At 32.6% G+C, this 26764-nt stretch overlaps 1 protein-coding gene across 1 annotated transcript; it reads left to right on the top strand.

Annotated features, from left to right (window-relative positions):
- The first annotated feature begins 7287 nt into the window (after positions 1–7287).
- LOC139505849 (uncharacterized) lies at positions 7288–23120 on the top strand. Its single transcript, XM_071295234.1, has 5 exons — positions 7288–7521; positions 8211–8775; positions 15962–16144; positions 19533–19813; positions 21853–23120. The coding sequence occupies exons 1-5, from the start codon at positions 7415–7417 to the stop codon at positions 22439–22441; spliced, it is 1725 nt and encodes a 574-aa protein (XP_071151335.1). The 5' UTR covers positions 7288–7414; the 3' UTR covers positions 22442–23120.
- The last annotated feature ends 3644 nt before the right edge of the window (positions 23121–26764 follow it).

The raw sequence follows: 26764 nt of genomic DNA, 5'->3' as shown, positions 1-26764 counted from the left end.
TAAATAAAATTTGTTTTAACGCAAATTGTAGCCAAATCAAATTGTAAGTTTGGTACCTTTGATAACTATTTACACCACTGGGTTGATGCCACTGCTGTTTAACGTTTCGTCCCCAAGGGTATCACAAACCATTAAGTCAGCACTTCGGTGTTGACATGAATATCAATTATATGGTATTTGTTTTTTAATTAACTGTTTGCAAAAAAATAGATTATTCGAAATGCTAGGATTCTACTATCCAGGACATAGATTACTTTAGTCGAATTTGGCACAACCTTTTCGAATTTTTAGTCCTCAATGCTCTATCTACAATTTTTTACACAATGTAATTCTTTGGCTTTCTAACTACATGTATGTGTGCGTCACTGATGAGTCTTATGTAGACGAAACGCGCGTTCGGCATATCAAATTATAAGCCTGGTACCTTTGATAACTATCGAGTTATTAGCGTTATTCTAGATTTGCTCTTCATTAAAAACAAATGGTGTCTTAAATAAAACTAGAAATAATGCAACTAACAATAAAATTTTGAATGAAAATTGGATTTATACCTGACATAAGTTTATTCTGTGACGATAAACACAGATCATTTGATGTAAACAAATTTGTTAAAAAGATTGTTTTGGGAATAAAGTTTGATACTTTTCAGAGCAATTCTAGAAGAAGAAGACGGTGTTGTTGTTAATGACGAAGTGGACGACGAATACAGTCCAGATGATTTTTCTAGTGATGCATATGACGGTGACTTTGAAATTGATTCTGACGAGGGCTTAAACGACTATTATAGTTCTGAAGAAGATAATGAGGACGAACTGTTTCAACATATAGATGTTGGAAATGGTATTAGAGTCAAAACATCAGAAGAACTAACGGAGACTTTAGGACATTATAAAACATCTGTTTGGGGTACCGAAATAAAAATTTTAAACCACCACCACATAACCAAAGGAATGTAAAATTTGTGACAAATATTTATAAATTTTGTACCTCGTCAGTAACAACAGCTGTTCAAAACATCACCAATGCAGACGAAGAGAAACTCGTTAAGGAGAAGCAGTGCTCATTCGCTCTGGTTGACAAATACCATGGTAAAGTTAATTTCCAAGTTCCAGTGGATGAAACCATTGTTCCTATTAAGGACAAAGACATAAATACTTACTGGGCATGGGTAGAGATTGGGAACACTTGGAGGGCCATACCCGCATCTTTGATGGTAATATTTCTTTAAGTTCAATACATCCTAATGTTGTAAAGAGTCTTTTACTAATCAATGTATTTACATCACTGCTCAAAAAGAAGGAAGTATGCTGGTTTAACTCTGTTTGTCAGTCAAAAGCATGATAACTGGTTAAGAAGCTTCTTTTGCAAGTACACGAAGAACGCATTGCTAGACTGGAAGAAGAAATCATACTATGCGAGAGCAACCTCGTCAATGTTTATAATGTGAACTATGTGAACTCAGGTGTATTAATGTGTAACACAGAAGCTGTTCACTGATTTGAATCGCACTGTTATTGTTGAAAAAAAACTCACATTGCAATGTCTAAATTGAGAACAACATTGTTTTGTTTCAGAATGGATATGTCGAATTTACCTGCAATAGAATGAAGAGTTTTGGAATAATTTACGGCCCAAAGATTATGGAAAATGTTGTACAGCCTTCTGGGACAACTATTTCTACTGGAAAAGATGGTCCACTAGTTTTACAATTTGATAAAGGGAGTGTGGATAAAGAACAAAGTTTAAAATATTCGGTATAGTACATTTATATAACAAATTGTTGAACTTAATACTAAAAATCAATGAAGATATGTATAATGCAGTGTACTTACATAACTGAAAGAAATACAAGCTAGGAACCTCAATTATATTTGTATGGTATAGATATCATTTAAAGACTATAAATTATTTTACACAAATTTCAAAAAGCAACACTACATATAGAACATTGTATTATAATAGTATGTATACATTGTATTTATTAAGCGTACATTGCATAAACTGATTAAAACTGGTATCCCCTTTAGTTATATTTGATTTTAAAACAACATCCCAATCACACAATACCAACTCTAATTCACAATCGTTTGATGTGTTTTATCATTTGATTTTGCCATTTGAATATGGACTTTCCGTTTTAAATTTTCCTCAAAGTTCAGTATTTTTGTGATTTTACCTTTTTTGTAAATTATTCTCTAAATGTTGAAGACTTGAACTTATAGGACTACTGGTATATATGTTTGTCTTTGTCCCAAAACGTCGCACACAAGTAAGTTGCTTGCAGAAAAAAAAATGTTTTAGTTATATGGTAAGAACTATTAAAAAAATATCAGAATATAATGCTGTCATTGTATAAAGCCCCAGTCCCACTTTACCACGATCGCATCACGCTCACAGCGATCTTAAATAAATTCAGATTGTGGTGAACTCGCAGTATGAACGGCATGCAAAGGTAAATTTTCGTTTCAGTCACGTTGCTACTACGAGTATCACGACCTTTCTACGATCATCACGTCCTCACTACGACAATACCACTATTTATCCGATTACAACACACTTCGACTACGATTATAGCACTTTCGAACATCGACCATACTAGGTTCATACCACGTTCATACCGCGATTTTACTACGCTCCCAGCAATAACGTTAATTGCAACATCGTGTTCCATATAAATACTGTATCAATCCTTAGATAATTCTCATTGATAGGTAGAGTTTGCGAAAACAACGCAGTCATGCAACCAAAATCTACATAAGGGTAAGGGTAGAGGTAGAGGCTGAGGGAGATCTGATAGTAACGAATCATGACCCAGAAGATATATGTCGGACCGACCAATCAAACCTGAATCAAAACTTATTGCTGGTCCATCAAGATCAAATAACGAAACTTTAGTGAACGATAGTAGGGATGACACAAATGTGTCAAGCATGGTTGAGACGTTAGAGATAAAGGAAAAGGGGTTTCAAATTACATACATACAGACATACAAAAGCTGGAGAACATTTATAAATTTTACATGATAATGACAATGAGCATGATGATCGTAGTATAAACGTGGTAAGGTCATAAGAAGAGTGCGGTTAGAACTTGATGGTCGTAGTGTGATCGTAATAAAGTCGCAGTGAGATTGTAGTGCAGTCTACCCGACTAGAATCGCGCTTTCGCTAAGCTGTCGCTACGGTATTAGATTATAATCAGATCAATATTATATTTTATGTTTTAGATACAAAGACCTGACCAGGGATATGTTAAACACTCGTTAAATGCCAAACATTTGGTGGCATCTGTCAGAGCGACAAAATCAGATTGAATTATGAAAAATCACAATTCAAAAAGCCAATGCATTTGAGTGGAACACTTAGTTGTGATAACGACCAAGGGTCTGATTTTGAGGAGTTTGATATTAAGGTCGTTGGCTACCAAGATGAAAACCCTATCATTCTAGAAACAATAGCAGAAAGGGTGACAGCGGGAAGATTTACCGGAAAAATTGGAAGGTTATGACGGGTAATTATAAGTATTATTTGTTAATTTTAAAGTTACATTAGTAATCATTATGTCTATGTAAATATTGAACAGAGAAAAGGTATAAGAAGGCGAATTAAATGTTATGGAAAATAGTTTTAAACATTTGTTTTCAGTTGCACTATGATGGTATCAATACAGGACAATATTTAATGTTATGCACTAAACTACAAAAAGGCAAGGGCTCCTGTGGGAGCGGGAGTTTCTCGCTAAATCGAATACCCATTGGTGGCCTTAGGCTGTTGTCTGCTCTATGGTCGGGTTGTTGTCTCTTTGACACATTCCCCATTTCCTTTTTTCAATTTTATTTTAAGTCTTACTACTTTATGAGTGATGTGTTTTAATATTTGTCTACTAATATGCAAAAGGATATTTCGCTTAAAACTTTTTTTTATTAATGAACAAAAATGTCAAAACATTACCCCAGACTTTACATGATATATTTGGTTAGCATGTGTTGCTGAATCTTTCGTTTTTTCAGTAGTGTTTTATGTCAGCTTTTAGTCTTTTTGTTGTTTTTGTTATAGCTATGGTTCGAAAAAAATTGGCAGCTTTTCTTTGATTTGTGGCATTTTGATTGCAAATTGGTATGCTATACATTAAAGCCTCATTTTTTTATCAATAGGTAGACTTGCAACAATTATTGTTCAGGATCTGTACGTTAGTTTCGTTCATCGTATCCAGAAACCTCTGGTTTTTTGTTCTTCGTGATGACCAACCTTTCAGAACATAATTTACTTGTGTTTTAACATTCACATGTTTCCAAATTTTCATAACTAGCATTTTCATAATACGACGATGGAAAAATGTCAATAATGTTCTGTATCATTGGCGTACAGTATATCCTACTGCTGTGTCTTTGAAGTATACTGTACAACTCATTTAACTTCACTGTCTTGTTTCGTTTTAAATACTGATACTCAATACAGACAAATTGATTACTTGTTATTGGTCTTTTTCAGGGCAGCCTTTGTTGCAATTAAACGTGGGAAGACGAGAAATGAGAATTTTGCGGAAACATTAAAAAACGAACTGGATTTAATTTACGGAAATTGTTGTGCAAAGTTTTATTATTTTTTCACGAGAAAAATAATACAACTTTATATTTTAAAGCTGAGTGTTGCTTGCAACGAAATTCTGATGACATAATTGCTGAACACAAGGACCACAAACTTATTTTTGAATCTTGGGATATTTTACTACCTCCACATCAAAGGATTCGTATTCGGCCAACTGGTTGTTTAGGACTCAAACCTGGAATAAAAAATCATCCATTTCTGTTCTTCATGTATGTAATAATAGAGAATAACACGTTGTTTTCCGTTGAATTAAATAGAGGAATGGGCAGATCAACGAATGCTATTGTAGAATTTTCAGCGGATAACCAAAGAAGAGGAAAAATTACAAAAGTGGACTTCAGTTTAGATTTTCTGTCTGGTGGGAATCAAAGACAAAATTTGAGTCGAGCAAACTCTACATCAAGTGATATTATTAGAATATAACCAATAATGCCAGTTTCAACCGTGGTTAAACAAGCATTGCTTAATTAAAATGTATGTGACTTGTATATAATGTATGTGACTTGTAAGGAAACAGTTCAGTACAAAAAACAAATATATTTCTATAATGTAAAATTGGCACAATGTTTTTGGTTGAAACTTTTAAACAACCGCATTCATTCAAGATGACCAAATATCATTCCAAAAATCAACTATTGCCCTACCCTTTATTGTGTTTGCAATGTATAATCCTGACCTTCACATAATCCAAGATTATTTTGTATGATGGAATCCGACATTGTTATTACCGGAAGTGTTGCCGTGGAGTTCCACGTGCTGTCTATTTTCTCGTTTCTCTCGGCGCTATTCCTCATCTTTATGCAAAAAGCGCGGGATATGTATCATCAATGACAATGATATATCCGGAGAGTAACGAATGTTATGTAAATCACGGATCCTCATAGAAACCAAGATGACGGTTTTACAATGTAAATAATCTTGAAAAATGTGAAGGTCAGGATTATACAGTGAAAACACAATGAAAAGTGGGACAGTAGTTAATTTTTGGAATGATATTTGGTTCCGCTAAATAAAAAACGTCATCTTGAATGAATGCGGTTGTTAGTTTAAAAGTTTCAACCAAAAACGTTGTGCCAATATTACATTATAGAAATATATATGTGTTTATACTGAACTGTTTCCTTTTACTTTGCCACATAAGGGGAGGCAACTCAAATGCAAGGGCAGATAATTCAGATTAAGGTACTTTTGCAATAGAATGTGTTAGAAATTTACCTATTTTATAATGTAGCAATTAAACGGGTCCGGTGACCCCATTGTTTCTTTTTCTTAACTGAAAGCATACTATTAAAGCCATCTTCTCATATGTTATCTCAAAATTCTATGGTGTAGATTACGCTTTACTGAAGAAAATTGGGTTTTCCATGCATAATCTATACAAAATTTGTCAATTTTGAACACCGTGTAGCGTGAAAATAAGCCCGGTGACCCATTCTTTTTATTATTATTTTTTTTAAAGCATGATAACAACTACATTTTGGCAAATTATTAAAACATTCTATGGATTATAATTTAGACATCCCATCTACCTTAACCATCAATTAAAGTTTAGTATACATTGGTATACCAATTCAATCAACATGATATTAATTGAATGAATAAAAAAAAATAAAAAAAAATAGTCAAACAGATTTTTGTGCAATTTTAAACACATCAATGAAATTATAATATACACATTCATCAGCTTGACAAAACTGTTGATTACACCATCTAAAAACAAAAACAAGCTATTCAATTATATGTACAATCAAACAGACTACTGAATGCAGTTCTCGACAAAGAAACCTTACAATTCAATACACATGACTAAAAATAATATCAAGTGAATAAATATAATAACAAGTAAACAAAACTAATATCAAGTGTTATTTCACATCAAATGCTTTCACCTTTTCAATCTTACTATTCTTTTTTAACAAGTTCGTCGACGAGCATTTTCTTTCAGTATGTACGTCATTATAATAATTAATAAAAGAATCCATAACACTCAAAAGTTACAATACGAACTTTATTCAACCTATAATATTGGCAATAAACCAATTAAAATTTACTTTCAAATACAGTTCTCCAAAATTGTCAGAGCCCCACTTATACCTAAAATATTTTAACGGCATAACACTTTGTCCGGCGTATAAACAACGAACGGCATAACACTTGAAATATCTAACCACCTGGGTTAATAATAACCACTTAAGGTCTAAATCCAAACATATTTCGCCACCAAGGCAAATATAAATGCCCATCAAAGTCTAAAAGCCACCAGGGCTAGTATTGTTCATTTAAAATTGCCACCAAGGCAAATGTTAGTATAAGTTATAGAATATAATTTAATTGTCGACAACACGTGGAGCTTGGATATTGAAAGAATGAGGATGTTTCACTAGTACTTCCGCCAAAGATATTAACCAATGAGGTTCATTATCGTGTAATGATTTAACTAACGTAAAGAATCATTACGCATAGCAAATACGTATAAAACCCTTTCAGGAAAAGATGACCTTTTTTGATAATTTTTTTTAAAGTTAAAACGCCTGTGATTAATATCAAACGATGATGAATAACTATATGACATGATCTGATTATATCTTTTCAATGTGTATTCACATGCAATTTTATATAAAATGAGATATATTGAATACTTAATAGCATGCAGCAAATAGACTATAAAATTTAATATATCATAGTTTGTTCGAACATTTTACACCGATACAGGTTCACTAATTTCAATCTTTGAACACTTCTACAAGCATGTACATTAATTTTTTTCATATTAGATAAGTTAGTCAAACATTACTCATTGAAGTCAAATGTCTGCGAGTTCCGCAAATAATCCTGGAGAAATGGTCAGAACACCAAGAATTAATTTTGATGGAAGGCTTAGTCAAATACAAGCACATCATCCGTACATGAATCAGTAAGTTACCTTAATGGTTTAAAATGTCTACTACTATTATTTAGGTAATTACTTTTTAAATTGTAATTATATGATTTAACTTGTATGTAGAAAAGAATATCGTCGAACCGGACAATGCATAGAACACTAATAGGATATCAAAGATTAAAGAACACGAACCTAGTTATATAAACTAGGGGACCACATGTACTTCAGGAGGATATAAAGATTATGTTCCTCCAGAGGCACCTAAGTGGAATGGCAAGCGAATTAAGCGTGGTATAAAGTTGCATTCGGTGATGTAACACTGTAGGTTCACAAAACGTGACGACGCCACCAAAACTGTAATGTGCTCTGTAAGGTAAACAGACCATTGCATCACTAGAGAAACTCGACATGTGACTTGTTGCATTACTAAGTTCAAACTCTACGGTAATTCTCATTTGCTGATGTAATGTTTTTCAAATCATTTTTCAACTTTCGTTTTCCCAGGTTCATTTAATCTGCATAGATAACCAAGTCGTGCCATTATATTATGGAGACATCTAGTGAGATGATTACCTTGTTTTATCAGTCCACATCTTCTTATTTTCGAACGCAGCTGTTAAATGTTGGTAAATAAAAGAATAGTCTTTATTTCATCATGTTAATGATAAAAACCCGATGATCATCAGATGAAAATTATTTTGTAATTATATGAAACTTTTCAGAGCAACACTAGAAGAAGAGGACGGTGTAGTTGTGAACGACGAGGTAGACGATTACTTCAGTCCTGATGAAACATACTCTCGGGAGGAATTTGAACTAGATTCGAATGATGGATTAAACGACTATTGTCATAGTTCTGAGGATGAAACTGACGACAAACAGTTCCAATATATAGATGTTGGAAATGGAATAAGAGTTAAAACAACAGAAGAACTAAAGGAGGCTTTAGGTCACTATAAAACAACCGTTTGGAGCACAGCAGACCGAAATAAAAACTTAAAACCACCAAGTCATAAAAGAAATGATAAGTTTGCGTCGAATATTTATAAATTTTCTACAACTTCAGTAACAAAAGCTGTGCAAAATATCACCAATGCTGACGAAAAGAAATATATGAAGAAAAAACAGTGTTCATTTTCTTTAGTTCATAAACATCATGGAAAAGTTTCCTTCCAGGTGCCAGTGGATGAAAGCAAGTTTCCCGTCAAGGATAAAGATATAAATACTTACTGGGCATGGGTGGAAAGGGGTACAGATAACTGGATGGCCATACCAGCATCTTTGAGGGTAAAATTTTTTAAGTTAACAATGTACTTATGTTTTAAAGAGTGTTATAATGAACAAATAAAAATCAATTGAAATCAATATTATATAAATGCATTCGTAGCTGAATTACATATGTCTGTGATCGCAGTGGCCTTTTACGTGAACATGTTTAGATGTAAATTTTAATCATAATTCAAATACCTTGTATACTGTTAGTTTTAAAGGGGCACTAGCTATGAGATAAAACAAAGTATGACTTTTTTGTTCAATCATTAATGAAAATAAAATAGTGAAAAAAATATTCGCTTTAAGCAGTATTGTTCAATTTTGTTAAAAATTAAAAACAATTAGTGAGCGCACTCACATACCCCACGTCCCCATATTGTCACTGGAGAAATAAAACAACTGTAAGAAAAAAACTATTGAATCATAATTTCCTGTCGATATGCACATCAACATAGTATGTCCTTATAATGTAAAAGTGTTCATGAAATTCTGTTGAGAGGTTTCAGAGGAGTTTTGATGACAAACTGTTGCAGTAGTATATTGAGGCAAATAAGTTTAAAGGGGCGTAACTCCTAGAAAAAAACAATTAATCATAATTTCATGTTGATATGCATATCTACAAAGTTTCATGAAATAATGTTATGTGGTTTCAAATAAGTTGCGAAGACAAATTGTTGTAGACGTATATTGAAGCAAATAAGTTCAATGGGGCGTAACTCTTAGAAAAAAAATTGAATCATAATTTCTTGTGGTTTGAGAGGAGTAGCGATGACAAGAACAGGCCTGACGGACTGACGGATGGACAGACGGACGGACGAATAGACGGATGGGTCAAAAACATTCTACCATCCGCACATTCGTTGCATGAGGTATAATAAACTAAGAAACATTGAGGATGAATTATTCACTTGCAAGTGAATAATTCGACCTCATTGAATCCTTATTCATATGAACGCTCAGCTAGAGATGGATATCGCATACCTTTTCCGGGTAAAGCTAATTATCTAAAGGAAAAGAATGTCAACATTGAATGTGAAACAATGGTTAATCATTTGATTGGCTGATTCGATTCATACAAAAACATTCTTATACAGGTAAAAACGATTATAAACATATCTATCTTCTTCTATACTCTTAAACGAGAAGACCTCATTTTGTGTGTCGCTTCTCTTCTTTCCACAATAAATTAATCAACACGCCTCTGTGTCTTATATGTACAGTGCATAGTCGCATTTGTCATCTATTCTTATGATTATTTAGATTGAGTTATTTTAGGAGAAAAAGGAGAAAAAAGGAATCCGGATATTGTCCCGTCATTGGATGAAATTTTAAGTCAGATTAGACTTCCGGTTTGCGTTTTTCTGTATACTTTGAACATACATATAGAAAAAATAAAGTGTATTTTCAGAATTCTATCTGCTATCATTTTCAAGTTTACTATCCACGGCGGTCACAGAGTTTATTAAATAGAGAGATAGAGTCTGTATTCTATATCAATGACCACCATGGATCGATTAGTAAACTTGGAATTGAAAGTAAAAACACTATATTTATATAGTAAGGAATGTTCATAGTATACAGAAAGCGCTAAAAATATTCATGTGTAGTTTTGGCGGTCACAGAGTTTATCAAATGGAGAGAGTCTGTATACTATATAAATGACCACCATGGAGCGATTAGTAAACTTAGAATTGAAAGTAAAAACATTATATTTTAAACGAATTAGATATTGACAATTCACTTGGAATCCCAACATATACCCTCACGACACTTACCAAAGAGGAAATCCTGGATAATCATAGGTCTGTTCTATGTTCCTTTGGAATTTCAACCAAAGATGAAGAACTGGATCTTCCATCACTGTATTGGATACCTAAACTACATAAGTGTCCTTACTATCAACGGTATATTGCTGGGTCTTCCAAGTGCTCCACGAACCCTCTTTCTAAATTATTAACATCTATTGTATTAGCAATCAAAGACGGGCTTCAAAGTTATTGTGAAACTGTCTATTCTAGAGGTGGCGTGAATCAGATGTGGATACTTAAAATTTCCAAAGATCTTTTAGAGTACATACAATCTAACTCTCTTTCATCTTGTAACAGTATTAAAACATTTGACTTTTCTACTCTTTACACAAGTATTCCACATTCCAAACTAAAAGACAAATTGAAAGAGTTGGTATTACTTTGCTTCATAAAAAAGAATGGGCAACTTAGATACAAGTATCTTGTCTTAGGGAGGGATAATTCCTACTTTGTAAAGAATCATTTTATTCAAACAAAAAATTCTCTGAAACTGATATTATCAAGATGGTTGATTTCTTAATTGACAACATATTTGTTACGTTCGGAGGACGTGCTTTTTAACAGACTGTCGGCATTCCAATGGGAACAAACTGTGCCCCTCTACTTGCCGACTTGTTTCTTTATTATTATGAGGCTGACTTCATACAGGAACTTCTTAGGAAGAAAGATAAGAAGTTAGCAATATCCTTTAACTCTAGTTTTTGCTATATAGATGATGTTCTTTCACTAAACAATTCAAAATTTGGTGACTATGTGGAACGCATCTATCCCATCGAACTAGAGATAAAGGATACCACAGATACAGTTAAGTCGGCTTCATATCTCGACTTACATTTAGAAATTGACAATGAGGGTCGGTTGAAAACAAAACTTTACGACAAAAGAGATGATTTCAGCTTTCCAATTGTGCACTTTCCATTTCTAAGTAGCAACATTCCAGTAGCACCTGCATACGGAGTATATATCTCCCAATTGATACGATGTTCCCGTGGTTGCATTTCCTATCATGATTTTCTTGATAGAGGGTTGCTGCTCACAAGGAAGCTATTAAACCCAAAGTTCCAAATGGTGAAGTTCGTAAATTTTACGGACGCCATTACGAGTTGGTTGACCGTTATGGAATAACCGTTTCACAAATGATATCGGATATGTTCCTTACGTCGTAACTACAATCCCCTTCCCTTTCATGAATGTGACCTACCGAATTAGACTATTTACCGGATTTGTAATCACATAAGCAACACGACGGGTGCCACATGTGGAGCAGGATCTGCTTACCCTTCCGGAGCACCTGATATCACCCCTAGTTTTTGGTGGGGTTCGTGTTGTTTATTTTTTTAGTTTTCTATGTTGTGTCATGTTTACTAATGTTTTTCTGTTTGTCTTTTTCATTTTTAGCCATGACATTGTCAGTTTGTTTTAGATTTCTGAGTTTGACTGTCCCTTTGGTATCTTTCATCACTCTTTTAGACCACAATTAATTGATTTAGGATTTCGTACGCAAGTACAATCAAACGTATAACACAAAAGGAAAAATGACTACAATAAAGGTTGCAATGAAATTTAATTAAAATATTTTATTTTGCATTCAAAATACAAAAGAGTCATCTTCGTGAAGAAATGTGGTGTCAGATGATAACTTATCTTAACCTTAATATTTGTAAAGCAACCTATATAATTCTATCAAATGTTACATTTAAAGGGACACTAGCTGTCAAATTCATGTTCACCGATTTCACTCAAATTATCTCTTGAATTATAACAGTTTATCATATACTTAGCATTTATACGATAGCTTTTGTATATGTGTAATGAGCTGAAGTACATAAGCCATAATTTCTCACCCGGGCTGATAACCCATATCAGGTGCATTTCGTGCACAAAAGCCATAATAGTGCCACTCGTGCAAGTTACTTCCGGTATTTCCGGTATCAGTTATTTACTTTTCCATTGTGACGTCAGATATTTTTATGACAACGTCAAAATTTACAGGAACTTGTGTGGGGATAGTTTAGAACTTGCATTTGCTAACAAATGCCATTGACAATTATGAATCATTTTATAGTACAACAAACATGGAGTAACACTCTTCCAAAGTTTCAATGTTTCAAAATGCCTCGAAAGGAAATAGTAACATAAATGAATATGGAGGTAGTGATGTTATTGTTGGGCAATTATAGTGTATTTGTTGGATCCATAACTTAACTTTTTTATAAAGTTTTTGACTGTTTTAGTTATTTTATTTGTTAATTTGTCATACATAAAACAATTGTCGGAAGTATATGATAAAGAGATTAATACATGGTTTTTTCCATATATTAATCTCTATGTAAATCATTATTCTAGACTATTGAAAGTCTTAGATAACCAGTTTACATGTCATGAGCTTGATAAAATGTAGCTACGTTTCGTGTGTACTTACGTCTAGACGCTATTTAATTTACTACCGAGTTGACCCTTGAACACATCCGATGACCATATTAGCGATATCAATATAAATATAGATATAAATAGATTAAGCAACTCGTGCAATTAGATTTTTCATTGTCTGTTTAATTTCATATTGTAGATTAAAACATACTAGAACACATCCGCGAAACCGCGGGCATTCAGAGCGTAGTTTAAAGTATGTAAAGTGGTGTTGGAAGCATTTTGTAAAATATTGAATGATTGGAGAATTTCAGCAAAAGTATCATAAGTCATAGGTTATTGGGGACAGGAAAATGTTTTTTTTTTATCCCTCCTCCTTTATTTCCAAAATTCCCAATTTTTGGTTTTCTATCAATTTCAATATGAACATACATTTAGATTGTTATGAACATTTAAGTAAGGAGCCTGTAATTTAGTGGTTGTCGTTTGTTTATGTGTTACATATTTGTTTTTCGTTCATTTTTTTGTACATAAATAAGGCCGTTAGTTTTCTGGTTTGAATTGTTTTACATTGTCAGTTCGGGGCCTTTTAAAGCTGAGTATGCCGTATGGGCTTTGCTCGTTGTTGAAGGTCGTACGGTGACCTATAGTTGTTAATTCCTGTGTCATATGGGTCTCTTGTGGAGAGTTGTTTCAACATGGCAATCATACCACATCTTCTTTTTTTTGTAATCAATGAATTTTGTAAAAGATTTAATGACTGGAGAATTTCAAAAAAGGTATCAAAAGTACACATAAATATTTTTAGCGCTTTTCTGTATATTATGAACATTCATTACTATATAAAAGAGGGACGAAAGATACCAAAGGGATAGTCAAACTCATAAATCTAAAACAAACTGACAACGCCATGGCTAAAAATGAAAAAGACAAACAGAAAAACAATAGTTAACATGACACAACATAGAAAACTAAAGAATAAACAACACGAACCCCACCAAAAAACTAGGGGTGATCTCAGGTGCTCCGGAAGGGTAAGCAGATCCTGCTCCACATGTGGCACCCGTCGTGTTGCTTATGTGATTACAAATCCGGTAAATAGTCTAATTCGGTAGGTCACATTCATGAAAGGGAAGGGGATTGTAGTTACGACGTAAGGAACATATCCGATATCATTTGTGAAACGGTTATTCCATAACGGTCAACCAACTCGTGATGGCGTCCGTAAAATTTACGAAGGGATGATTTCAACTTCATCATTTGGAACTTTTGGTTTAATAGCTTCCTTGTGAGCAGCAACCCTCTATCAAGAAAATCATGATAGGAAATGCAACCACGGGAACATCGTATCAATTGGGAGACATATACTCCGTATGCAGGTGCTACTGGAATGTTGCTACTTAGAAATGGAAAGTTCACAATTGGAAAGCTGAAATCATCTCTTTTGTCGTAAAGTTTTGTTTTCAACCGACCCTCATTGTCAATTTCTAGATGTAAGTCGAGATATGAAGCCGACTTAACTGTATCTGTAGTATCCTTTATCTCTAGTTCGATGGGATAGATGCGTTCCACATAGTCACTAAATTTTGAATTGTTTAGTGAAAGAACATCATCTATATAGCAAAAAGTAGAGTTATGGATATTGCTAACTTCTTATCTTTCTTCCTAAGAAGTTCCTGTATGAAGTCAGCCTCATAATAATAAAGAAACAAGTCGGCAAGTAGAGGGGCACAGTTTGTTCCCATTGGAATGCCGACAGTGTTAAAAAGCACGTCCTCCGAACGTAACAAATATGTTGTTAATCAAGAAATCAAGCATCTTGATAATATCAGTTTCAGAAGATTTTTTGTTTGAATAAGAGTGATTCTTTACAAAGTAGGAATTATCCCTCCCTAAGACAAGATACTTGTATCTACGTTGGCCATTCTTTTTTATGAAGCAAAGTAATACCAACTCTTTCAATTTGTCTTTTAGTTTGGAATGTGGAATACTTGTGTAAAGAGTAGAAAAGTCAAATGTTTTAATACTGTTACAAGATGAAAGAGAGTTAGATTGTATGTACTCTAAAAGATCTTTGGAATTTTTAAGTATTCACATCTGATTCACGCCACCTCTAGAAAAGGCAGTTTCACAATAACTTTGAAGCCCGTCTTTGATTGCTGATACAATAGATGTTAATAATTTAGAAAGAGGGTTCGTCGAGCTTTTGGAAGACCCAGCAATATACCGTTGATAGTAAGGACACTTATGTAGTTTAGGTATCCAATACAGTGATGGAATATCTAGTCCTTCATCTTTGGTTGAAATTCCAAAGGAACATAGAACAGACCTATGATTATCCAGGATTTCCTCTTTGGTAATGGTCGTGAGGGTATATGTTGAGTTTCCAAGTGAATTGTCAATATCTAATTCGTTTAAAATATAATGTTTTTACTTTCAATTCTAAGTTTACTAATCGATCCATGGTGGTCATTTATATAGTATACAGACTCTCTCTATTTGATAAACTCTGTGACCGCAAAAAGTACACATGGATATTTTTAGCGCTTTTCTGTATACTATGAACATTCATTACTATATAAATATAGTGTTTTTACTTTCAATTCTAAGTTTACTAATCGATCCATGGTGGTCATTGATATAGTATACATAATCTATCTCTCTATTTAATAAACTCTGTGACCGCCGTGGATAGTAAACTTGAAAATGATAGCAGATAGAATTCTGAAAATACACTTTATTTTTGTATATGTATGTTCAAAGTATACAGAAAAACGCAAACCAGAAGTCTAATCTGACTTAAAACTTCATCCAATGACGGGACAATATCCTGATTCCCTTTTTTCGTTTTTCTCCCAAAATAACTCAATCTAAATAATCATAAGAATGGATGACAAATGCGACTATGCACTGTACATATAGGAGATACAATGCATATAACTAGCTTGATCATGACAAAGCAGTTGATGCAAAATTGAAACTCAAACAATTTCTATATTGAGAACAATCAAATTTTGCTTCAGAATGGATATGTCGAATTTTCCTGCGATCGAATGACTAGTTTTGGGATAATTTGTAGCCCAACGGTGATGACAAATATTGTACACCCTCTTGGAACAACTATATCTACCAGTAAAGATGATGGTCGACTAGTTTTACAATTTGATAAAGGAAGTGTGGATAAAGAACAAACTGTTAAATATTCGGTATAGTACATTTATATATACAATACACTTTGTTACCAAAGATTAATATTTTAATCAATCGGTTCCTAGTATGAAGATATTGATGACGCTTTTAAAAGTGTGTTGTATCTAAAAAAAATAAGCATACAACCCTTAATAAAATGTGTATGTAAATTTCCAGACGACACTAAAAATAAAAGCAAATAAAGATAGCAAAACCGTTCAATTTTATTTATATTTTTAACTTCACGTACATGTATGTATATGTTCCGGACCATATGAATATTTGGACCATACGCGCATGGTCATGACCATATGGGTATATATGTTACAGGGAATTTGTGAAATCAGGGAATTTGTAAAATCACTGAACTGATTAGTGATTTTACAAAATCCCTGAAATAATCGAGATCTTTTTTACAGATTCACTGATTAAATACAGGGAATTTGTAAATTCATTCACTTTTATAAGAATTTCTGTGAAAAATACATATCCGAGCAAGAGCATCTTGTTGTTGCATGAAAATTGATATATATAAAAAAGCAAATAAGTGTTGTATTAATAAACACTGTGAGCTACAACTAATGTATAATGATAATGACTAAAAGGCATATAAACGGATATTTAGACCACTGTGAATTTAATTATTTATGCATGGCAAGTTTGGATGACATCTACTGTTACATAATTGCCCTGCTTTTCAATGCATGTCTGTATCAAATTAACCTGTCCTTTGGAAAATTGAACTCTTTGCTTATTATAGACATAACGGCAATATCTTTACTGTAGCAGATCTACATTTTTTTTAGTTGGTGTTCCTCTCAAAATTTTGAAACGTTCTAAAGCATTGTTTGAAACATTTGCACACTTTCTATTTGTGTACTTTTAATAACATTTTGTCCCTACCACCATGACCTATTGATTTGTGAATTTTCTTAACTATGCTTTACATGTCTTCAAGACTTACATAATATTTTTAAGACATTTTTCTGTAATGAATTATACCGTTTTTAACGATTTTTCAAATCTCCACATTGAAAAACTTCATACCTACATTAACAAAATTATCTACTTTTATTTGGATTAAAAGAATTGAGAAAGTTTAGAAACTTATTAACGGATATTTCACTTTGTGGTAGAATACATGTAACTGATATATGACCAAAGAAAGTAAAACTTTTTTTCATTTTTGCTTGGTTATATAGAACCTATTCATAACATGCAAGTACAAAACAAAGTATTCTTACCTATATTTTCTATTGTCTTTTTATATTATTATTTTGTGAATGTAATTGTTATTTTGTAGGCAGCAAATTTTAATACACAAATATATTTCAAAATCATTAGTGATAGTTGTCTATTTTTATATTAAGAAAAACACATTTCTAAAAGCAAGTTATACTTAATTGTTATCAGGGATTTTACAAAATCCCTAGCCCTATTTTCAGTAATTTTGTAAAATCCCTAATAATTTCAGGGATTTTACCAAACCACTGAAACTGTTAGTGAGTTTACAAAATCACTAAATAGTCCAGTGATTTTACAAAATCCCTGGTTTTACAAATTCCCTGTAACATATACTCATATGGTCGTGGTTATTAACACTCTGTTACAGTTTACTTTTAATATATCTAAACTCTTCACATGGTATGACCGATCATTAAAAAGACACTATCCTATAGGTAATTTTATTATTATATTATAATTAAATTATAAGCTAGATAAAAATAAGAAGTTTCGCATAGTTAATTTTACTTATTTGTCAAATTTAAAATAAACACATTTCATACCGATGGTCATTACCGATGGTCATTACCAATTTGTTATTACGAGTGAATGGCAATATGTCGACTAAAAAATTTCTTTAATGAACTGTTACACAAGAAGTCACCGGAAAGTAACATAGTTTATTTAAGTTGTCTTGTGAATATGGTGTAGTGCAGTCATTTTACGATATTTGAGATCTAGAGCTTCTTAAAAACACCGTAGACATCAAAATGGCCAAAGACCTCGGTATCACTGTACGCAGCTGCAAAAAGACTAACTTTTAACTTGCAAACAAAATGAAAAGGATCGTGCACAAATTTCTTGCAAAAGTAAAAAAAAACTATGACATCCTATATGGAAGTTAATGTCACCCTATTAACCTACATGCAAGAATGTAACTAGCGATGAAAACTAACTATGGCATTAATATTTAATTTTTACGTAGTTTTTGGATTATAAAATTAACAAATTGTCATGTTACCATCACTGTTTTATTTTAGATAAAGTTTGTTTATTATTAAAACGTTTATAATGTAATTTGGAAAAAAATACCTATATGGTCCAAATACTCATATGGTTCGGCCCGTTAATAACCAAACGAGTATAATCGGTCGTACCATATGAGTATACGCATATGGTCATGACCATACGCGTATGGTCCAAATACTCAAATGGTCCGGAACATATACATACATTGTAATAATTAAACGTGAAAAAGATTACTAGATTGAAAAATATAATCTATTTAGTTTCCCTCACTTTAAAATAATGTTCACGAACTGAACACACTAGCCGTTGACCAAGTACCGTCTTGTAAATATTATAAATCTATTCTCCAAATGTTGAAGATTGAACACAATAGAATGACAGTAGTAAATATACAATGATAGTATGTATAAATAATAGTTACATGTAAATACAATTGAGAATTAAAAAAAAGGGAGTGTGTCAAAGAGACACCAACCTGACAAAAGAGCAGAAAACAGCCGAAAGCAAACTATGTGTATTCAACACAGCGAGAAAATTCGGCACTTGTAACTATCAATGCACAATTATAAGTTGATCAACGTGATTGAGGTAGTTCAGGGGTATAGAAAGAACAAATGACATGATTGTCTTCTTATTTGCAAAAATGAAGATTTTACTATGCTATTTTAAAAACAAATAATAATAAGTATGGATCACCTAGCTATTTTTAAGGTATGAGACATTCAAAACTACCAAAATTTGCTGAGATTGTTCATAAAAAAAACACATTTTTGTGCATAAGAAGAAATCTAGGAGACAGAATTTTTGAATTAAAAAAATAAGAATTTAAGATAGTTATATAGATATAGGAAGATGTGGTGTGAGTGCCAATGAGACAACTCTCCATCCAAATAACAATTTAAAAAAAGTAAACCATTATAGGTCAATGTACGGCCTTCAACACGGAGCCTTGGCTCATACCGAACAACAAGCTAAAAAGGGCCCCAAAATTACTAGTGTAAACCATTCAAACGGGAAAACCAACGGTCTAATATGCATTCAAACGGGAAAACCAACGGTCTGATATGTTTACTTATCAAAATTGAATGCAATGACGTCATTGCAGCAGGTAGTAACCGGATGCATCTTTTAAATATTTGATTTGTTTAACAGATACAAAGACCTGACCAGGAATATGCAAAGCAATCGTTAAATTCCAAAACATTGGTGGCATCTGTCAGCGACAAAATCAGATTGAATTATGAAAAATCACAATTCAAAAAGCCAATACATTTATTTGGAACACTAAGTTGTAATGAAGAAAGTGGATCTGATTTTGAGGAGTTCGATATCAAGGTTGTCGGCTACCAAGACGATAACCCTTCTATTCTAGATACAATAACAGAAAAGGTGACAGCTGGAAGATTTACAGGAAAATTGGATGGTTATGACGGGTGATTATATTCATTATATGATTCGATGCATTTTAAAGTAACATCATGAAAAATCATGTCCATGAAATGTTAAACTGAAAGTATGTAAGAAATGACATATCAAGCGTTATGGTAATGAGGTAAACAATGCATTTCATTGATTTTTCATCAGTTGCAAAAAGGTAGAACGAAGGTTAAAACATATAAATTGTTATATACTTTACTTAAATAAGGCAGGTATAACTAGATTTTGAGAGAAGTTTATCACGGGGTACAATAAATACGTTGATATAAGAAGTCAGTCCAGTGCGATTTGCTGCAGCTATTTTATGAATATATTTAATAAACATTGAATGTGAAACATATTATTTGGTGTATTTCAGTATTGATATAAATGTTTTATATAAGCTGTTTATATTTCCGTCGTTTTTATTTTATTGATTGATGGATTTTAATCTAGGTTTTCTCCGCATCCTGTTCTTATTCGTAAGAAGTCTTCGTAATAACTCCGTCCATATGGTTGTAAAGTAATATTTGCATCAAATCAAGAAACCCTTTTTTCTAGTGACCGTCTAGTTTCTTGTTCTTCATATTGACATACCTTCATAAGATAATATCAAATTCATGCCAGTCTTTGTAAGAACCGTGAAATTTGGAAGAATAAGTATTACAAGACATGGCAAAACACAAAACGCCTTCATTACCACCCTATTTCAAAGTTACCCTCAATGTGATTTAGATAGCTTCCCATACTTGTTAATATCTAGCTCAATTCAAACAAATTATATTTTAAATACCGGAATATCCACAGAAATCAATTCGTGCACAATTATACATTTTTAACTTAAACTATAACGAAAACTTGAGCAGGTTTTTTGTTTGTGATTTTTTAACCACTGTCTTGTTCTTAGGCAGACCCGTATTTACAAAACTTACTTAATGATACAACCGTCGTAAAAGAAGGTTTACAAAACTATCGTTTGTTGTAAAAAGTAAAATTACAAAAATACTGAACTTCCAGGAAAATTATTTGCGTTCACTTAATTTAATGTTTGGTGTGTTTTATCTTTTTATATTTTAGATCACATAATTTCTTTGGGAAATGTTAAATAAAAGTTTCAAGCTAAAGTTATTCAATACAATATGTTGATACACGACATATTAGTAATTTGCAAAATATCTTACTTGAAAAGCCTTTCACACATAACTTCAATTAGATATTAATCAGAGGTAATTTTATCTCTTGATAGAATTGTTTTGAAGGTTTTTTTTTATTTCCCCAGATTAACGAACAATAACGACTTGAGTTTGATTTTTCTCTTTTGTTTAGTTAATCGTTTTTTCATATCCCGAAACATATTTACATGGACGAAAAAAGATAATTGTAGAAGATGGCAAGTTAAAAAAAATATATGGCAACTTTTAAATGATTGAATACATATTGTACCGTTTGTTTTGTTGCTTTTTACAATGCAGTTTTTGATTGCCAATTTGTATCTTTTTATCGATGGTTATAAACTCGACCACTACCATCCTATATAACTTTACACAAATGAAGATCAACAGACTGATACCTCCAAAGACTGCACGATAAGCATTTACAAGGGGCACTTTCATATCTATAAATCAGTGTTTTTAGTTTTCTCTACGTATAAAATGATTATGGATCAACCTAGTTATGCATAAAAGCGAGAAAACCTGTCTTATATAAATTCAAATGTATTATTAACAAATAATCCTTATTTAGATGTCTTCTGACGGGTTGTAATTTTCTGTCTATCAGCTCATAGACACAATTGTGTCACGTGACCGTGACGTCATCACGTTTTTCTTTCATGCTTTACTCCTTAGTATTGCATTTATCAAAAAATAATATGGACTTGCTGCTTATTCATAAAAACCTAAAACAATTATGGTGCACATGTTTAGATAACCCCTACGCCAATTATACAGTTGAGATCAAATGTTTGATGTTATTTCTTTCGTAGACAGACAAAAATATAAAAGTAGTTTCTTAAGTTCTGAAATGTAAATAATTACGTAGTATTGGTCTTTTGCAGGGGAGCTTTAGTTGCAATTAAACGTGGACAGAAGGAAAATGATAAGTTTGCAGAAACGTTAAAAAACGAACTGGATTTATTTTACGGAAATCGAAAGGTGTGCAAAGTTTTATTGTTCTATATCTCGAAACATAATACAACTTTATATTTTAAAGCTGAATGTTGTATGCAGGGAAATGTAGCTGACGTTATTGCTAAAAATAAGGAACACAAACTAGTTTTCAAATCCTTGGATATTTTACTACCTCCCCATCAACGGATTCGAATTCGGCCAACTGGTTGTTTAGGACTGAAACCTGAAATAAAAAATCATCCATTTCTTTTCTTTATGTATATTACGAAAGAGAATAACACGTTGTTTCCTGTTGAATTAAATAGAGGAATGGGCAAATCAACGAATGCTATTGTAGAATTTTCAGCGGATAACCAAAGAAGAGGAGAAATTACAAAAGCGGACTTCAGTTTAGATTTTTTGTCAAGTGTGAATCAAAGACCAACTTTGAGTCGAGCAAACTCGACACTGAGTGATATCTTTAGACCACAACCACGCTCTTCCACTAATATACGTGGTTTAAAAAACAATTTTTAATTCTACTTTCGAGAAAATCAAACGTCTGTGCATTATCAGGAAACAATGTAAACACTTTTACTTCTTGTGTAGACAAACGCTAATCTACTTACTCATACAGATTTTATTGGATGATGGTTGCTTTAAAACGAAAACGAGCTGAAATCATCAACCATGCAATCAGAATTTAATTGGATCTGTTAACGATCTGTACATTTTGATTGAAAATTACATTTTTATCATATATATTAGCACTCGACATACAGTAGTTTATCAACCAGGATTTTCTTTTAAGTGTTGGAGTTGTATGTTTCCATATACTGTGTGACTAACCTTTAAAACAAACATACATATACCAATATGTTCCGAACCACATACTGAAATATGTAACAACTATGATTTAAATAATTAAGATACTACTATCAACGAAACTAAATGTATCACGTGCATCTGTCATTCTAATAACACGTGTGGAAAATGTGAACTTCTACTTCAGTGAATTAGACTACTGTGAAACTATTAGGTTCATATTTTTATGTGATGAAATATGATTAACTATGTCTGCTCAAACTGTTATTACGTTCTATAAATAAACTAAGAAGGCAGAAATATCAAAAAGGGACGGGAAAGGGGGGGGGGGGGGGTTATCACTCAAAAGTCTAAGGCAAATTAAAACGCAATGATAAAAAGTTATCAAAGGTACCAGGATTATAATTTAATACGCCAGATGCGCGTTTCTTCTAGTTTTGTAAACGGGAAATTTATAAAAATGACCACATAATTGATATTCATGTCAACACCGAAGTGCTGACTACTGGGCTGGTGATACCCTCGGGGACGAAACGTCCACCAGCAGTGGCATCGACCCAGTGTTGTAAAAAGTTATCAAAGGTACCAGGATTATAATTTATAACGCAAGACGGGCGTTTCGTCTACATAAGACTTATCAGTGACGCTCATATCAAAATATTATAAAGCCAAACAAGTTCAAAGTTGAAGAGCATTGAGGATCCAAAATTCAAAAAAGTTGTGCCAAATACGGCTAAGGTAAATAAAGGCAACAGTAGTATACCGCTGTTCAAACTCATAAGGTAATCCATGCCTGGGATTAGAAAATCCTTAGTGTTTTGAAAAATTCAAAACCGATAGGAAACTAATAACCGCGCAATTAGGACCCCTAAAAAAACTGGCGGGAATCTCAAGTACTACGTAAAGGTAAAAAGATCATGATCCACTAGTGGCATCTTTCATATAATCTTATTGTGTACAACAAATAAATGCCTGCAACAAAATAGCTATTGATGATGTCAAGTGACGTTAAACACAAAAAAAATCAGTCAATCAATCATTCAACCAATCAAACAAACGGTTAGTATGAGAAATATAATAAAGCATTTAAGTTGAAATACATTACAACTGTTACACAGTAAAAAAGACAACAAAAAGCAGTTGACCTTTTTAAATGAGCACAGCATGGATTTTTTCCGTAGATTGTAGTACCCGTTTGTTAACCAAAACATATTTAGATACGATACTATGTAGGTGTTTATCTATAAAAGAATCCTGTAACTCGACCCAAGGAATGAGAAGAGCTTTACTCATTTAAATAACTCTGGTCATGTGTGCATGCTTTTGTATTTCTCATTGAATACAGAAAGCTCAGTTATCACATGACCAGAGCTATTTAAATGAGTAAAGTCACATGGTACAATAAAACAGGTTTAGAGCACATGTCTAATGTTTTTGTTTTGAATGGAAGGCTGTTACACTACTCATACGTACTCCATTGAGTATTTTATATTAAAATAAATTGAAGTAACATAGAGACCTAATGCGTAACCTTTTTGATTATAGGTTTAAAATTATGATATGCATAGTCAGAGTTCGTATATATCATACATTAATATACATCAAGAAAAAAAATATTTATTTCTAAAAATTAAATTTTAAGAATTATTTTTTGAGGATTTACAGAAGTCAAACGGACTATAACAAAAAACACAAATATGTAACAAGGAAACACATTCAATTGCACATAAAAGGAAAATAAACAGACAAAATGTGGAAAAATACCAACTTTGATGTTTCCTCTTTGATATTGACCTGCTGAGTATAAAAACCGAGATGTTACCTAAAAATACACAATTAAAAAAAATGTTCTAAACAAAGATATCACCGGCACTACAAAACCTTACTTCATGATCATTATAGAAACTTTCATTTGAATCTTTCTTCACCAAGTGCATGAACATGGAATGGTGTAATTTTAAAAAAAACACTATTTTTCTATATATGAATCTAATGTATCTACTTGATACAAACTAAATTATCATAAAAGACATAATTTACAGACACTTTTTCCAATCAATGCATCTACTTGATACAAACTAAATTATCATAAAAAGACACAATTTACAGACACTGTGTTCTATCAATGTATCTACTTGATACAAACTAAATTATCCTAAAAAGATACAATTTACAGACACTGTGTCCTATCAATGTATTTTCTTGATACAAACTAAATTATCTTGATAAGACACAATTTACAGACACTGTGTCCTATCAATGTATCTACCTGATACAAACTAAATTATCATAAAAAGACACAATTCACAGACACTGTGTCCTATCAACGTATCTACTTGATACAAACTAAATTATCATACAAAGACACAATTTACAGACATTGTGTCCAAACGATGTATCTACTTGATACAAACTAAATATACTAAAAAGACACAATTTACAGACATTGTGTTATATCAACGTATCTACTCGATACAAAACAAAATATACTAAAATGCACAATTTACAGACACTGTGTCCTAACAATGTATCCAGTTGATACAAACTAAATTTTCCTAAAAAGAAACAATTTACAGACACTGTGTCCTATCAATGTATCTACTTGATACAAACTAAAATATACTAAAAAGACACAATTTACAGACATTGTGTCCTATCAACGTATCTACTCGATACAAAACAAAATACAAAATGTATACTAAAAAGACACAATTTACAGACACTGTTTCCTATCAATTTATTTTTAAACAACTCAAAATATGATAAAAAGACACAATTTACAGACAGTGTGTTCTAACAGTCTATCTCCTTGATACAAACCAACATATAATAAAGAAAACAATTTACAGCAATTATTTCACAAATAACTATATTTCCTAATATATTCTTATAATTTTACTGTCTCGTAACTACCGGTAGATGCAAATGGGAGATTTTTTAAGATAACAGTCAAATTGACCAGCGAGTATTTCCACTTTTGTTATTGCCATTCCCAGTTTTAACCTTTCCTTGTAATTTTGCTCTTTAATATAGTTATAGGTGTGTACTCCACATTGCTCTTCTCCTCTTTCTATTAATTTCCTAAATTCAATATCATAAAATTGCCAGTTCCCCCCTAATCGTGACATTTCCATGATTATTTCCATATGGTGGGGAATTACAGACACTAACTCAGAGGTTTTAGTGAAATTATTGCTGTAAATTTATTACAGGCTGATAGTCACTGGTTTAGAGCTAATGTTTTCTTGTTTCGTTCTTCTGTAATGAACAATTCGGGGTTGTCGGCCCAATGAACCAGTTGTAATCTGTATTTTGTCACGTAATTTTCCAATAGGGAATGGAAGTTAATGAACTGTCCCGCCCAGATCTGTTGTTTTATTTTATCTGTTATGTTTCCGCCTGGTTTGAGGGAGCAACTAACAAAGGCTGGTTGTCCCCTAACAATTTGTTTATCAACATTTGGTTGTACAGCCAGAACCTATAGACTGACAACTACATTGTTACTGCCATTGTTTTGGTCTCAATTACCTTGGATGTTTCTGTTAGGATTGTCCACATGACTTGGGACCTAGCCGCCTGAACGTTTGAATCGCCATTATCTTTGTTAAGCTATCTTGTCAAAAATTTCCTCCATCCTCCTTTCCATACCGCTAGCTTCCCTTTCTGTTACTCTATTGGTCAACTCCTTCATGACATCTGGTGATATAACTGTTGCATTATTTGGTGGGGTGGTGAAGGGTTGAAGGCCCACTTGGTATAGCGATTGATGTTTTCTTCCTCAGGGCAGCCGTCTTCATTTTCTTAATGGCACCTGCCACTCCATACGAGTATTGTCTTTTTGGAGGCATTGTCTGGAATATACTAATGCAAACTTAATACAATACTTTCAATCATAATAATAGTTTATTTATAATAGGACTATTTTGTTTATTGAATTTGTCTATTTATTTTTCTTTGTACTTCAGCTTGATTATTCATGTTATTGTTAACCTGTTTGAATAATTAAATCTGGACTCAACCGTTAAATAAAGGCAA

The sequence above is a fragment of the Mytilus edulis genome, unplaced genomic scaffold (assembly GCF_963676685.1).
Source record: "Mytilus edulis unplaced genomic scaffold, xbMytEdul2.2 SCAFFOLD_588, whole genome shotgun sequence".
Taxonomy (NCBI): Eukaryota; Metazoa; Mollusca; class Bivalvia; order Mytilida; family Mytilidae; genus Mytilus; species Mytilus edulis.
The sequence above is the reverse complement of the archived record's forward strand: the minus strand, read 5'-3'. Positions and strand labels throughout refer to the sequence as shown.